This window comes from Piliocolobus tephrosceles, chromosome 13, assembly GCF_002776525.5.
Source record: "Piliocolobus tephrosceles isolate RC106 chromosome 13, ASM277652v3, whole genome shotgun sequence".
NCBI classification, from domain to species: Eukaryota; Metazoa; Chordata; class Mammalia; order Primates; family Cercopithecidae; genus Piliocolobus; species Piliocolobus tephrosceles.
Window position 1 is genome coordinate 61,722,092 of NC_045446.1, and position 13,621 is coordinate 61,735,712.

General features: G+C 45.0%; 1 protein-coding gene across 3 annotated transcripts in view; it reads right to left on the reverse strand.

Annotated features, from left to right (window-relative positions):
• STIM1 (stromal interaction molecule 1) overlaps positions 1-13,621 on the reverse strand; it is a 216,861-nt gene that overhangs the window by 201,835 nt on the left and 1,405 nt on the right. Inside the window, exon 1 of one of the 3 annotated variants that reach the window (XM_023209589.2) lies at positions 12,836-13,606. The exons of 1 other annotated variant lie outside the window; for it this stretch is intronic. In XM_023209589.2, the coding sequence (XP_023065357.1) occupies positions 12,836-12,974 (139 nt within the window). In that variant the 5' untranslated portion in view covers positions 12,975-13,606. Of the gene's footprint in view, positions 1-12,835; positions 13,607-13,621 lie in introns of those variants that run through there. One more of the 3 variants, XM_023209591.3, reaches the window with a different exon arrangement.

Genomic DNA, 13,621 nt, shown 5'->3' on the forward strand with positions numbered 1-13,621 from the left:
ACAAGACTATCAGTATCAATCACAGGGCACTGAACCAAGATTGCCTTGTACAATAAGCTAGTGAGAGACCTGATGTGAGGATTAACTAAAATAATGCATGTGAAAGTACCTAGCCCAATCCTGATAAAGAATAGGTACTCAGGCCGGGCGCAGTGGCTCACGCCTGTAATCCTAACACTTTGGGAGGCGGAGGCGGGCAGATCACGAGATCAAGAGATCGAGACCATCCTAGCTAACACGGTGAAACCCCCGTCTCTAATAAAAATACAAAAAAATTAGCCGGGCGCAGTGGCTGGCGCCTGTAGTCCCAGCTACTCGGGAGGCTGAGGCAGGAGAATGGCGGGAACCCGGAAGGCGGAGCTTACAGTGAGCCGAGATCACGCCACTGCACTCTAGCCTGGGTGACAGAGCAAGACTCTGTATTAAAAAAAAAAAAATGAAGAATAGGTACCCAATAAATAGAAGCTCTTATTATAATATAAAATGTGAGCATACATCTTAATTCTCCTACTATATTGAGTCCTTCTATTGGGCAGAGATTGTCTTATAACATATAATAAACATGCTAAATGTTGACTAAAGAGATAAAGAACACTAACTACAAAGACACAGCCCCTACCCCAAGGCTTAAATTCAGAACAGTTCAACCAGGGTGTTAGTTTTGGAAAATATAAACTGAATATACACCACCCTGTAGCTAACTACTACCTATTCAGAATTTATAAGTAAAATACAGCCTCTCTTTCCATCTCCCACCCCACCTCTAATCCTAGTTTTCCAGGCCACTTGGTAGGATAGAATAAACTAACACCACTTAACAGTCCTATAAATTGTAGAATTTTTAATCAAAATGCCTATCTCCACCTAAATTCTAAACTCAAATAGCTATTTCTTCCCCCCACCGGCCACCCCACACCAAGTTATTAAACAAAAATAGAAACAATTTTGGTCTCGGGATCAGATAAAGCTAATTTCAAAGCCTGGCTCTGCCACCTTCGGAAAATGACCTTAAGTTCTCAGAGTTACAGTTTCTTCATTGGTAAAATGAAAGCAATATCCACCTTTAAGGGTTGTTTTGCAGATGTAAAGCACCTACAAAGGTGCTAAATAAATAGCAGCTATAACCATTATTCTTTTTTTTTTTTTTTTGAGACAGAGTCTCACTCTATCATCCAGGCTGGAGTGCAGTGGCATGATCTCGGCTCACTGCAAGCTCCACCTCCCTGGTTCATGCCATTCTCCCGCCTCAGCCTCCCGAATAGCTGGGACTACAAGTGCCCGCCACTACACCCGGCTAATTTTTTTTTTTGTATTTTTAGTAGAGATGGGGTTACACCGTGTTAGCCAAGATGGTCTCGATCTCTTGACCTTGTGATCGACCTGACTAAGTCTCCAAAGTGCTGGGATTACAGGCATGAGTCACCATGCCCAGCCACTGTCATCATCATTCTTACCATTGAAGTGATTTCAGTTGTCTTAATTACATATTTATCTCTTCAGAGATATGAAGTGTGAGTTCCAGTGACCTTTGCTCTTGTCAGCAAAAGTTTCTGGAAACAAGACCTCCACAAATTTGACCACCCAGCAACAAATACACACACAGACACACACTGCTTTCTAACCTGTGTGTGTGTTACATCTGAAGTCCACCCATCTCCCCTGGCTGCTATATTTCAGAAGCCAGCTCTGGGAACTTGGCAAGCACAGATACATCTGTTCGAACATACACTGTAGTGACAAGAGTTCTGAGAGCTTCCTGAGAGGCCTGAGATAACCCAGAGAGGCCCAACAGGAGCAGAGCTACTGAATCACAATGAGAAAATTAGAGGCACATGAGATTTGAAAGGCTGCCTGCTTGCCTGCCTGCCTGCCTGCCTGCCTGCCAGTGAGATTTCTGGTCATTACCCAGGCCAGAGATCAACATAAGGCAGCCAGGAGCTCTGTGTATATGGCCAAGAGAGGAAAGGGTCAGAAAAGCCCTCACTGGGCCGTGCTGGCAGCACAGTTGCTCTTATTCTTTTGTCTCCTCCATCACGTCTCCCAAGAGGCCCCTCCCCAATGTCTTGAAGGAAAGCTGATGCGATGCCTGCTCAGGCTGGAGTTCTCAGCATCAGAGATAACATTTAAAAAGCCAACAATCTTCACAGGACTCTCCTATCTCTCTGCTGCACAACAAGCCCAGGAGTGGGAACCATGAAAGGTTTCCTCCTCCGTTCCACAAGCTAGTCTCAGCAAAGTAGTGAAAGTTCATTCTGTTCATTCAGCTGCCTCAAACTGGACCTGAGGTAAACCCATGTGGGCCATGATACCAAAGACAGGGAGCAAGCAGGAAGACCCAAGGAGGCCTTGCCTACCGGTCTCATGTCCTCTTCAAGCACAGTTCTTCTCCACTCCTACTGCAGCCACCTGCTCAGGGTAGTCATTGCTGTGGCAAACAAAAACTGCCAACCAAAGTCAATAGCCAAACCATCCCTCAGTATGACAGATAAGTGTCACTGAGCACAGCTTCAGTAGGTGCTTAGTAAATAGGGATGAAGTACTAAGTCAGGCAGAAAAATAATCCCTACAGAACTCCTCAGAAAACCCACCATGTGAATTCTATCCCAATCCCAGGGCATGCTTGTCTAAGTGTTTTACAGGAACTGATGTCAAGTACTCGGTACTCTCCCTCCCTACCTACTAAATCCAAAGATCAATTCGTTGTTATTCATTCATTTATTCAACAAATTTCTATTAGGCACATACTCCCTGACCAGCACTCTCATAGGTACTGAGGATATGTACTACAGCCAACAAACCAGACATGGCTCTTGCCCTTAAGAGACAAGGAAATATGCAAAAAATAATAATAAATAAAACACAGTTTTAATTTCTTTTTACTTTTCTTTCTTTCTTTACCCTCTCTTATGGTGCTGATAACTCCATTTTTCAAGTGAGGAAACTGTCGTTTGAGAGCTTAGGTCATACTGTCAGCAAGAACTCAAACCAATGCCCAGCGCTCTTGGGTACTAGCTTACTGTAAAAGACATATCTTGAGAGGCCGAGGCGGGCAGATTACGAGGTCAGGAGTTCAAGACCAGACTGATCAACATGGTGAAACCCCGTCTCTACTAAAAATACTAAAATTAGCTGGGCATGGTGGCACGCGCCTGGAATCCCAGCTACTCAGGAGGCTGATGCAGGTGAATCACTTGAACCCGGGAGGCAAAAGTTGCAGTGAGCCAAGATTGCGCCACTGCACTCCAGCCGGGAGACAGAGCGAGAATCTGTCTCAAAAAAAATAAAAATAAAAAAAAGACATATCAAGTTGCCTCTTGTTGTAAGTGGCATAAGCAGGATATCAAGTGTACAGAGAGCACTGCAGATAGTAAGTGCTACCAGAGTTTGTTCAGAGGTCAGCAGTATCTCACAGCTAGCATTAGTGTCAGGAAAGACTTAATAGAGGACTGGAAGTAGGAATAAAGAAGGACAGTTAAAGACATTCTGAAGGAAAGTTAAATGACATAAGTGAAAACAAAAGTGAAGCAGTATAAATAAAAGTTTGTTCTGCAGATCAGAACAAAGAAAAAAGCCTGGCTTGGCCAAGAATGCAGCAAGGGGAGCAGAGGGAGATGGAGTGAGCAAAGTGGTCTGGGGCTGGAACTCTTGAGTCAGGAAAGCAACCACCACCCATAGAGAAATTTTAGAACCTGCACCTTCTCTATTTCATGTTCCCCAGCAGAAAACAAAAGTGTAAATGCTGTTGGCTCATTTCCGGATTTTTCTTGCATGACTTCTCACACAAAAGAAATCTACTCCATTCTGATAAACATGACAGGACCACAGCCATCCCTCTTCAAGTCTCGCCTGCCCTAGCAAGTTGTGTGAACATAGGTAAACTTGTCAAATTCTCAGTGCCCAGAGAGCTTCCCGTTGGCACTTTCCAGGTGGCCAACAGTAACCCCACAAAGTTTTTAATACATTTACCCTGCCTGTGGAGGCCCCAAATCCATAATGGAGCCAGCTGAACGGCTCAGTAGTGAGACATACAACATAAGGCTCTGACCCATCTCCTTCAGATGCCTATTCTATACATCCCAGCAAACAGATTCCTCATTGCTCTGAACAGATATTCTCAAAAGAGTGGTACAGGGTGCATATATTAAACACCATATAAAACAGATATTATATTGCTGGGCTTCTTTTTCTGTGCCTAATATAAAAACCTCTCTAGCTGGATAGGTGCTAAGAAGCAGCACTTGACATTTGACTTTGTATATCCCTAATTCTGCCCAGACCAATTTCTATGAACATAATATAAAACTGTGAACTGCTTCCTGGTTCTCCTCTGTATAGGTCCCAGACCTCCTAACAATTCAAACAGGTTCCATTAGGGTAGACAGCTCCACAGCAGAGTGAGAACAACATATGAATGAGAATCAGAGAAAATTATATTCTAGCCCTGGCTTACCAAAACCCTGGGGAAGTTTGTTCTTCTGATATGTAAATAAAAAGTTTGGGAGAGATGGTCTCTAAAACCCCTTCCAGCTTTCACATACTAGGATTTAAGTCCTAGCACCTAACACCAATGGCCTAAAAAGTCAGAATAAAGTTTTTCATCTGTCATTGTGAGTCCCAATGCAATGCCATCTACAAATCTAACTCTCAGAAGCCAAGTTGGAGTAGTAAAGGTTCCAAAGTCAGTGGCTGTACAATGGGCTCCAAAATAAAAGGTATCAAACAAAAAAGGTTGGGAGGCAGGACTACAGTCTAGGATAAAAAGCTAGTTTCACACTGGAGCCCAGGAGTCCAGGGAGAAGGAAAAAAGGATAGGTCATGTCAAAGCAATGAAGTAATGCATGAACCAAGAGACACAATATAAAAGGGAGTATAAAAAGACTCCACAAGACTCTAGGTCGTAAGCAAAGGAAGTCAAAGAAAAACTAAAAGGCCGCAGCACCTAGAAGTGATTGTTCTCCAGAGCATGGCCCTTGGGCAATGTCAGAGGCATCCTTTAAGATGACCCCTAGTGGTTCTTGCCCTCCTAGTATTCATGCCCTTATGTAATTCCCTCACCTTGAGGATGGGCTGGACTTACTAACGAACAGAATATAGAAGAAGTGATGGCCTATCAATTCCAAGATTAGATGATAAAAAGATGGAGGTGTCCATCTTAGGCACTCTCTCTTTCACTCTCTTGGACCACTTGTTCTAGGGGAAACCAATCATCATGTCCAGTATAGCCCACTGTAGGGGCCCATATGGCCAGGGACCAAGGCCTGCCAACAACCATGTAAACTAGCTTAAAAGCAAACACTCTCCCCCAAATAGAGTCTTCAGCCCCAGCCAACAGCTTGACTGCAATCTCATGAGAGACTCTGAGCCAGAGGCACCCAGTTAAGCTATATCCAGACTCCTGATGCACAGAATCTATGAGATAATAAATGCTTATTATTTTAACCCTCTCTGTTTTGCATAATTTGTTATACCCCAATAAGTAACCAATGCAGTGGGGACCAGGCCCTTTTGCTCAGCCATTTCAAGACTGCAGGTGAAGTTAGGGAGGGTGGATATACTCAATAAGAGAGTACAGCTGGAGCTAAGGTCAAATATTAGCACCCAGACTTTATTAACAGTCTCCCCATGGCCTACAGTAAGCCTTGAATAAAAGCCTGGTTTGCCACACCAGAGTTATGCATGTTGTCTGGGTATAGCTGAAGTAAGACAATGAAACTACAGTAGTCCTCCTTTATTCTGAGGGAATACATGTAAGACCCCCAGTGGATAGCACCAAACCTATACCTACTATGTTTTCCTACACATACATACCTATGATAAAGTTTAACTTATAAATCAGTAAGATATGAACAACAATAACTAATAATAAAGTAGAATAATTGTAACAATATGTCAGCAATCACTCTTGCACTTTGGGGCCATTATTAAGTAAAGTAAGGATTACTTGAACACAAGCACTGCGACACCAAGACAGTTGATCTGATCCCTAAGATGGCTACTAACTGACTAAAGCACAGGTAGCTTATGGTACATGAATATGCTGGACAAAGGGTTGATTCACGTCCTGGGCAGGATGGAGCAGGACAGCATGAGATTTCATCATGCTACTCAGAATGGTGTGCAATTTAAAACTTATGAATTATTTCTGGAATTTTCCACTTAATATTTTCAGATTTGGCTGGGCACAGTGGCTAATACCTGTAATCCCAGCACTTTGGGAATCCAAGCTGGGAAGATCCCTTAAGTCCAACAGTTCAAGACCAGCCTGGGCAACACGGAAAAACCTCATCTCTGCAAAAAATAGAAAAATTAGCTGGGCATGGTGGCACATGCCTGCAGTCCCAGCTACTTGGGAGGCTGAGGTGGGAGGATCACCCGAGCCCAGGAAGGTCGAGACAACAGCATGTATCTTATACATGTATATATACTTTTTTTACCCCTAGACCTCAGTTGACCTCAGGTAACTGAAACCACAGATAAAAGGGGACTACTTGGCTGGGCACGGTGGCTCACGTCTGTAATCCCAACACTTTGGGAGGCCGAGGCACACAGATCAAGAGGTCAGGAGATTGAGACCATCCTGGCTAACACAGTGAAACCCTGTCTCTACTAAAAATACAAAAAATTAGCTGGGTGTGGTGGCCAATATGCAGGACTTAAAGGAACCTGCTCAGTCATTCTGATGCATATGCAACTCCGGAGTACAGAAGAGGTAGCACCTCCTGGGATAACCCTTGGCCAGTGAAGGTGAGGTGGTGGACAAATACTCCCCTCCTCTATCACCTGTAGAATGCAATTCTACAGTGCTTTCTATAAGGCTTCTCAGAGGGTATCTAAGTGGCACTGAGCCTCAGATGCTCACAGTGGTGTTAGCTCCATAGTGCACCTGTCCATTCCCTGTTTCATTCTTTACAATTCCCATCCCTCATTTCTTGAAGTCACTTCTCCGAAATAAACTCTCTGCAAGGCCCTATCCCAGGTCTTACTTTTTAGGGGGAACTTAGGGTAAGACAAGGTCTTGGGATGATTTCCTGCTTTTAGACCACAATTTTTTTCAGAGTCATTTGAAGGTATTCAATGTATTATTATTTATACTTTGTTGTATATCTTAATATTTCATGATTTTTTTAATCAACAATAACAACAACAGCAACAACAAAGCTCTGGAGGCCCAGTTTGGTCTCTTTTTTTCTCCCTAAAAGCCTGACAGCAACCAAACCTGCTGAGTTTCCTAAAGAATCATTTCCCGCAAAGGGAAGTGTACCACAGCATGCCCACGAAGCCACTCAGCAATGTATATCAAAGGCTACCCAGCAGGAAACCAGAGGGGCCCCTCGGGGCTGAAACCCAAGTCCTGTAGAGACCTAGGAAACTACTCCCCTCAACAAGATCTCATCACTTCCTTGCCAAAGAGCTGTTCTTAACACGAAGGCCCCATATCCCTAAGGGGCCCGTAGATAGAATTCAGGAGGCCTGTGAATTTGGATGGGAAAGAAATTACATCTTTGTTTTCAATATTCTCTTACTGAAAGTTAGCATTTCCTTCAATTACATACGGAGCAACCAACCACAATAATATTAGCAATACCTGTGATTTTGTCATCAATAGAAATCAACAGATGTTTTCATATCACATTACATTGCTACAGATATCTCAAAGTATTATTTACACTCATCATTACTTCTAAATTACAGTAAAAAATAGAGGCCAGGCGCAGTGGCTTATGCCTATAATCCCAGCACTTTGGGAGGCCGAGATGGGAGATCACGAGTTCAGGAGATCAAGACCATCCTGGCTAACAAGTTGAAACCCCATCTCTACTAAAAATACAAAACAATTAGCCGGGCATGGTGGCGGGCGCCTGTAGTCCCAGCTACTCGGGAGGCTGAGGCAGGAGAATGGCGTGAACCCGGGAGGCAGAGCTTGCAGTTAGCAGAGATCGCGCCACTGCACTCCAGCCTGGGCAACAGAGTGAGATTCCGTCTCAAAAAAAAAAAAAATAGAACCACTACTAGATCACACATGACTGCAATCTTCCTACCTACGGGCGCTCGTGTGAGGTAGCTGGCCAACAATGAAGCAAATCTGCCTAATTATCATCCAGCTACCAAACAGTGAAACCAGATATTTACAATGCCCCCTTTCCTCCAACCTCCCCAAGTCAGACTACTCTCTCCTGTTCTCTTCTGCCTCCACCCAATCCCTCCTTTCCAGGAAGCCCTCTGCAGCCACCTTAGTCTAGCCCAGCCCACACAGATTTCTTTTAACCCTTAGCTTACAATGTCTATACTGCCTGATTTTGCACATCATTAAGCCTGTACATTATGTTGTATTTAATATTCCCTAAATATAGGTGGCCTTACAAAACGTAGACTTCTTCAGTAGCCCTAAGTTCCTTCCATAGTGAAAAGCAAGCAGTGAGCACCCATTATTTTGACTTATAAATTGAAAAACTGATTAAGTTAAGGTCCCTGACTCAAATTTCCTAGTCTAGTTCTACTAATAACCCACCATGAAACCTCTAATGCCTCTCTGGATGCCAGTTTCCTCATATGTAAAAATAGATGGGGTGAACTAACTGATGTTTCTATCTCTTAACCTTTGAATTAGGCAGCCGCTTTTCATCTCAAGATCTGAGAAAAATTACAAAGAAACTGTAAAGCCTCCCCCAGCTCTCCCAGGCAGGGTTAGTCACTTACTCCTCTGGGCTTCCCACAGCTTTCTGCATGTATATACAATACCTCTATCGCAGTATTTATCAGAAAGTTTTGAGAGTGGCTAAAGTAGAGGTAGAGAGAAGAATCAGACTGCCTGGATTCAAATTCTGGCTTTCTTATTATTTGTGTAAACATGGGCAAGTTATTTAACCTCTCTGCAATTTAATTTTCTCACCTATAAAATGGGGATAACATAACACAGCATGGTAATAAGAATTTAATAAAACAAAATGTTTCAATAGTGCCTGACATATAGTAAGCTCTAAAAAAGTTAGTTGCTATTATTATCATTGATGTTATTTGTATTAATCTGTCCTACAATTAGGTTCAGGCTTTAACTAAATCTCTGTTCCCCTCTCATTCTCCAAGATAGCATCCTGTTTTATGTTTTCTTCCATGCCACTTTCCACAAGATAATATATTTATTTATGTGTTTATTATCTGTCTCATCAACAAGACTGTAACTTCCATGAAGGAAGGAACATGTCTGTTTTGTTCATCCTTAAATCCCCACAGGAACATATTACCTGGCCCAGAGAAGGCACTCAAATATTAATACTTGTTTAATAAATACCACATTAGCTGGCATTGTTCAATGTTTGCTGAATCAATTAACCTAGCTAAGGGTGATTGTCAAAGCTGAGGCCTGGGAGCAGATTATATCCTGGCTACCCCAGGCTTAATGTGTCCCTCTCCCCAGGCCCCAGTATTAGCTTCAGCCAAGCCCCACCTACCTGCTCTTGGCCCTCGCCCAGTTCCGGGAGCCACCCTCAGCTAAAATTAGCATAGCTACCAAGATGGCCAGGCCATTTATAGCCTTGGAGGCAGCAGCAACTAGCTGGGGATGGGAGGCAGGGTTCTGGCCTGCCACTCCATCAGAGGTTGATTGAGAAGCCAGCCTGCACTCTGCACACTGCCTAGATGCCTATCCTCCAAGGTCCTGTCCTAGCTACACAGAACCAAACCACAGTTCCTGATTAGAGGCCCTCGATACCTCCAACACTGGCAGCCACAACTCCAGACTCCACCTGAGGTCCCTCATGCACATTCTACAGAAACCATTGTCGTTTTCTAGAGTCTAAGGGTGGTTCCAAGCATCTGTATCCGGCCAGGTTCAGAAACGCAAGCCCCAGAGTTGCACAGGCAGGCAGAGATCTTTACTGAGAAAGTGACTTAGCATGGCTGGGTGTATAGGTATTAAGGAGCCAGAAGGTGACAGGAATGGCCTCTCCACGGCCCAGTGAGAGATCCTCCTTGCAGAGCACCTGCCTTCACTCCAGGATCAGGCTTTCGTAGTATTAATTGTATGCATGCTAAAGCCATAAGCATTTTAACTAAATCATTCTTAGAATCAAATATTTTAACTAACTAAAAAGAGACAGATGGGTATATACATCCAAAAGAGAAAAAATCAAATTCTCTGGGCCCCTGCAAAACACTCTCCAGAGCAGAAAAGAAGTGCAGCTCTTTTCTTGGCTCTCAGCTACAGAATCACCAGGGCCTGCCTAATTGTCAGAAGTAAAGCAGCATTCTCCGGCCCTGCCTAGCACTCCTTTAACAGGGCAGGACCCGAGAAGATGGAAGAAATCCAAGACTTAAGTATCAGAAGACCTGTCTATAAGAAAGACCAAGCACAGGACCAGGTTTCTTCACCCATAAAAGTGGGGACAATACCACCTGCCCTGCATTGTAACAGGGCTATTGTGAGACTGTTGGAACAACAGCTGTGTAATTGTAAAATACAAACTGTAGAGAACACGCAAATTCACTGGGTATGCTGAATCTGATTTTTAATAGTAGTAGTTTTAAGAGCAAGTAAACCTCCTCCTGTGTTCTGGGGATACAGAGAGGCTGGAAAGGATGCAAGAGTTCCCAGTTGCATAGGAAGTTTCTCTCCACACTCTTTTGAAGATCCCAGTCTATATGAATCACCTCTTTGCAAAAATAAGTCCCTGTCTGAGTCAGACAAAACCCCAGGCAGACCCAAGGGGAAAAGCTACCATAACAATAGTGTTGGAACCTCCAGGTTTCCACAAACCTTAGACATTCACAGCACCTAAGGTCTCTCTGAGACTTTCCTCCCTGGAATTCACTATTATTGTGACAACAGAAACCAGTTGCTAAACCGAGCAAGAGTAGGTCTAAGTGCTATAATCAGCATAGCCAGGCCTCTGAAATATATGCTTTGTGAAGAATTGTCTCCAAGAACTCAAGTCATGGGGTGGTCGTGAGGAAGGTTAGAATGCCTTTTACTTCAAGCAAAAAAACAAAAAACAAAAAACAAAGCAACCACAACAAAAAAAATCTTCCTAATAGCCAATGTCTAAAATTCAAAATTTCATCCCTTTAGTTTATGTCTAAAATATAGAACAGTCACTCCCCAAAACACATTCATTTTATGTCAGGCACTCATATTTTGGAGTGAAAAAAGACATATTATCAGTTATAAATAAGAATGTCACAGGGACAGCAAGAGATGATAATTAGGTCTACTTCACAGTTCAATCTACATTTGCCCACTAGTCTTTCCCTTCATAGCCCAATGAGAACCAAGCTTTGAGTCAGGTGTCAAGGGTCAAGGAGAGTCTCTATGGAGAGACAGGATTAATATGCAAGAAGAACCTATCTAGAAAGCAACAGCCAGGTATCCTACTTACAATATGGGCAACCCTGGCCTCATTTGGAAACTAGCCCCCTTGGAACATCTGGAACTTCAAAAGATATTGCCCAATAAAGGGTCTACCACCAAAGCCAGCTTCTGGATCCATCCATGAAACTCCCCAGCCACCATGACCTATTATTTCCTTTTCTTACTTGTATCAGCAGGTGCCCACTGAGACATCCCCTCATTTGAACTTGCTTATGCTCAGAAACAACTTATCTATAAACTCTCCCCAACTCTGCAGGTCACAGCTTTGGGCAGATCACAGCCAAAGGGTGAGACAAATGAGAAAAGAGAACTGATCTTCTAAGGCTTATGTAAAATGACTGGATTTTAATAGAGTTCCTTGATGGGTACAGTGGCTCACATCTGTAATCCCAGCACTTTGGGAGGGATCCCTGCACAACATAGAGAGACCCTGTCTGTACAAAAAATTAAAAATAGAAAGAAAAAAAAAAGTTAGCCAGGCCCAGTGACTCTTGTGTTTAGTCCCAGCTACTGGGAGGCTGACACAGGAGGATGACTTGAACCCAGGAGTTTGAGACTGTAGTGAGCTGTGATCACACTACTGCATTCCAGCTTGAACGACAGATCAAAACCCTGTCTCAAAAAAAAAACAAAACAAAACATAAAAGTGTTCCTTTCTACTGCAAAAGTATACCAGGGTTCCTGCTGCCTGATAAGCCTTCACAACTGCATAGGAAAAACCATGACAGATCAAAAGTAGCATGGTTTCCCTAGCAAGCAGACTGGGCGGGGGGGGAGCGGGGAGAACTGTAGCTGGATTTCCCACCCTCATCAGTCAGAAGAAACAGAATAAGCAACAAGTGGTCCCAGGAATTACATCATGTCTATGTCAAGAAAAGGCCATTTAACACCCTAGTGGTAAATAGGATTCCATCTAAGGAACTGTCTGGACATTTCAAATGCACACAGCAAAGAGACAAGACTACCTAAGGGAAGGGTAGGACTAGGGTTCCCACGGTTGTTGGAATAGGTACACCTGAACACCAGGCTTTCAGGCAACAGAGTTGGCCTAGCCTTAACTTTCCCTTTCCAACGTAAGTGGCCCCAACTTCCCCCATGCTGCTCAGTACTAAAACTGACTAGGAGCAATGAACTTATCATCTCACCAGGCCATTCTTCCAGACAAGTACGCCTAAGATGGGGTCTTTCCTTGCTGATCTAAAAGGTCAAGTTGCCCCAAAGGCTTCTTATTACTGCCAAGAAAAAAAAAATCCTGAGGCGGGGATGAGGAGAGTTGTTCAGGAAAGATAGAGACATTTGCCATGACTACCGACCAGAAAGAACTTCTTGGACTACCTGGAACAGGCAGTGCCATGTGTGGACCCTCCATGAACCTCACATGTACAAACATAGATTTCAACTTGCCCACTTCGGGGCACTCAGTTCTGAGCCAAAGCCTCCAGCCCAGTCCAGCCCACAGCAAGGCCTTACCTGCTGCAGTGGACTCCTCAGAGTTGGCCCCCGAGCTAGTTCCTGTCGCCTTCTCACTGTGACTATGGCTGAGGCTCTGACCCTGGTGCAAGAGGAGTCCCCAGAGGAGCCACAGGGCAAGACGGACGCATACATCCATGACTCTAGGTCTCAGTCAACATGCGTCTGATGTGGACACCTCGGGATCCCAAAGGCAAAGCCAGGAGCCCGCGAGTGCAGCCGACGGTCTCCAGGCAAGATGCCCTCGCGGCTCCGCAGCTGTCCAGCCACTCGCAGGCCTGCCCCCTCCAACAGCCAAAGGTCAAGTGCTCCAAGTTTGAGTGCGGGAGGAGGGCTGGCTCCTCAGGTCCAATAGTGGGTTCGCCCGGGCTGCGGCGGCCTGAGCTCGTGCGGCTTCCGGAGACTTTGGGCAGAGTGGCTGCGGGGCTGCTGTCAGCTCCGCAGCTTACTACACCCCTGCGGGAGGGGGCGGCAGGAGTCTCCTAGGGCACAGGAGTGGGGGAGGAAGAGCAGAGAAAAGAGGCAAGAAGGGGGCACCTGACCTCGCCCTGCTGAAGAGCGGCTAGCAGCAGAAGCTGGGGAGGGCGTGCGACCCGCAGGGTCCTGAGGGTGCGGGCGTCTCCAGGATCCTGGGCCTCCTAGGCCGAGGTCAGCGCCCCCGCCCAGTCCCGTGCCCAGGCGGCTGGCGGTGCCCAGGTCCAGCAGGCGGACGCACACAGGCCAGGCCCAGGACAGCTGCTCCCAGGCGGGCAGGCGGCGCGGGCGGCGCGGGGCGGGCCCGGGGCG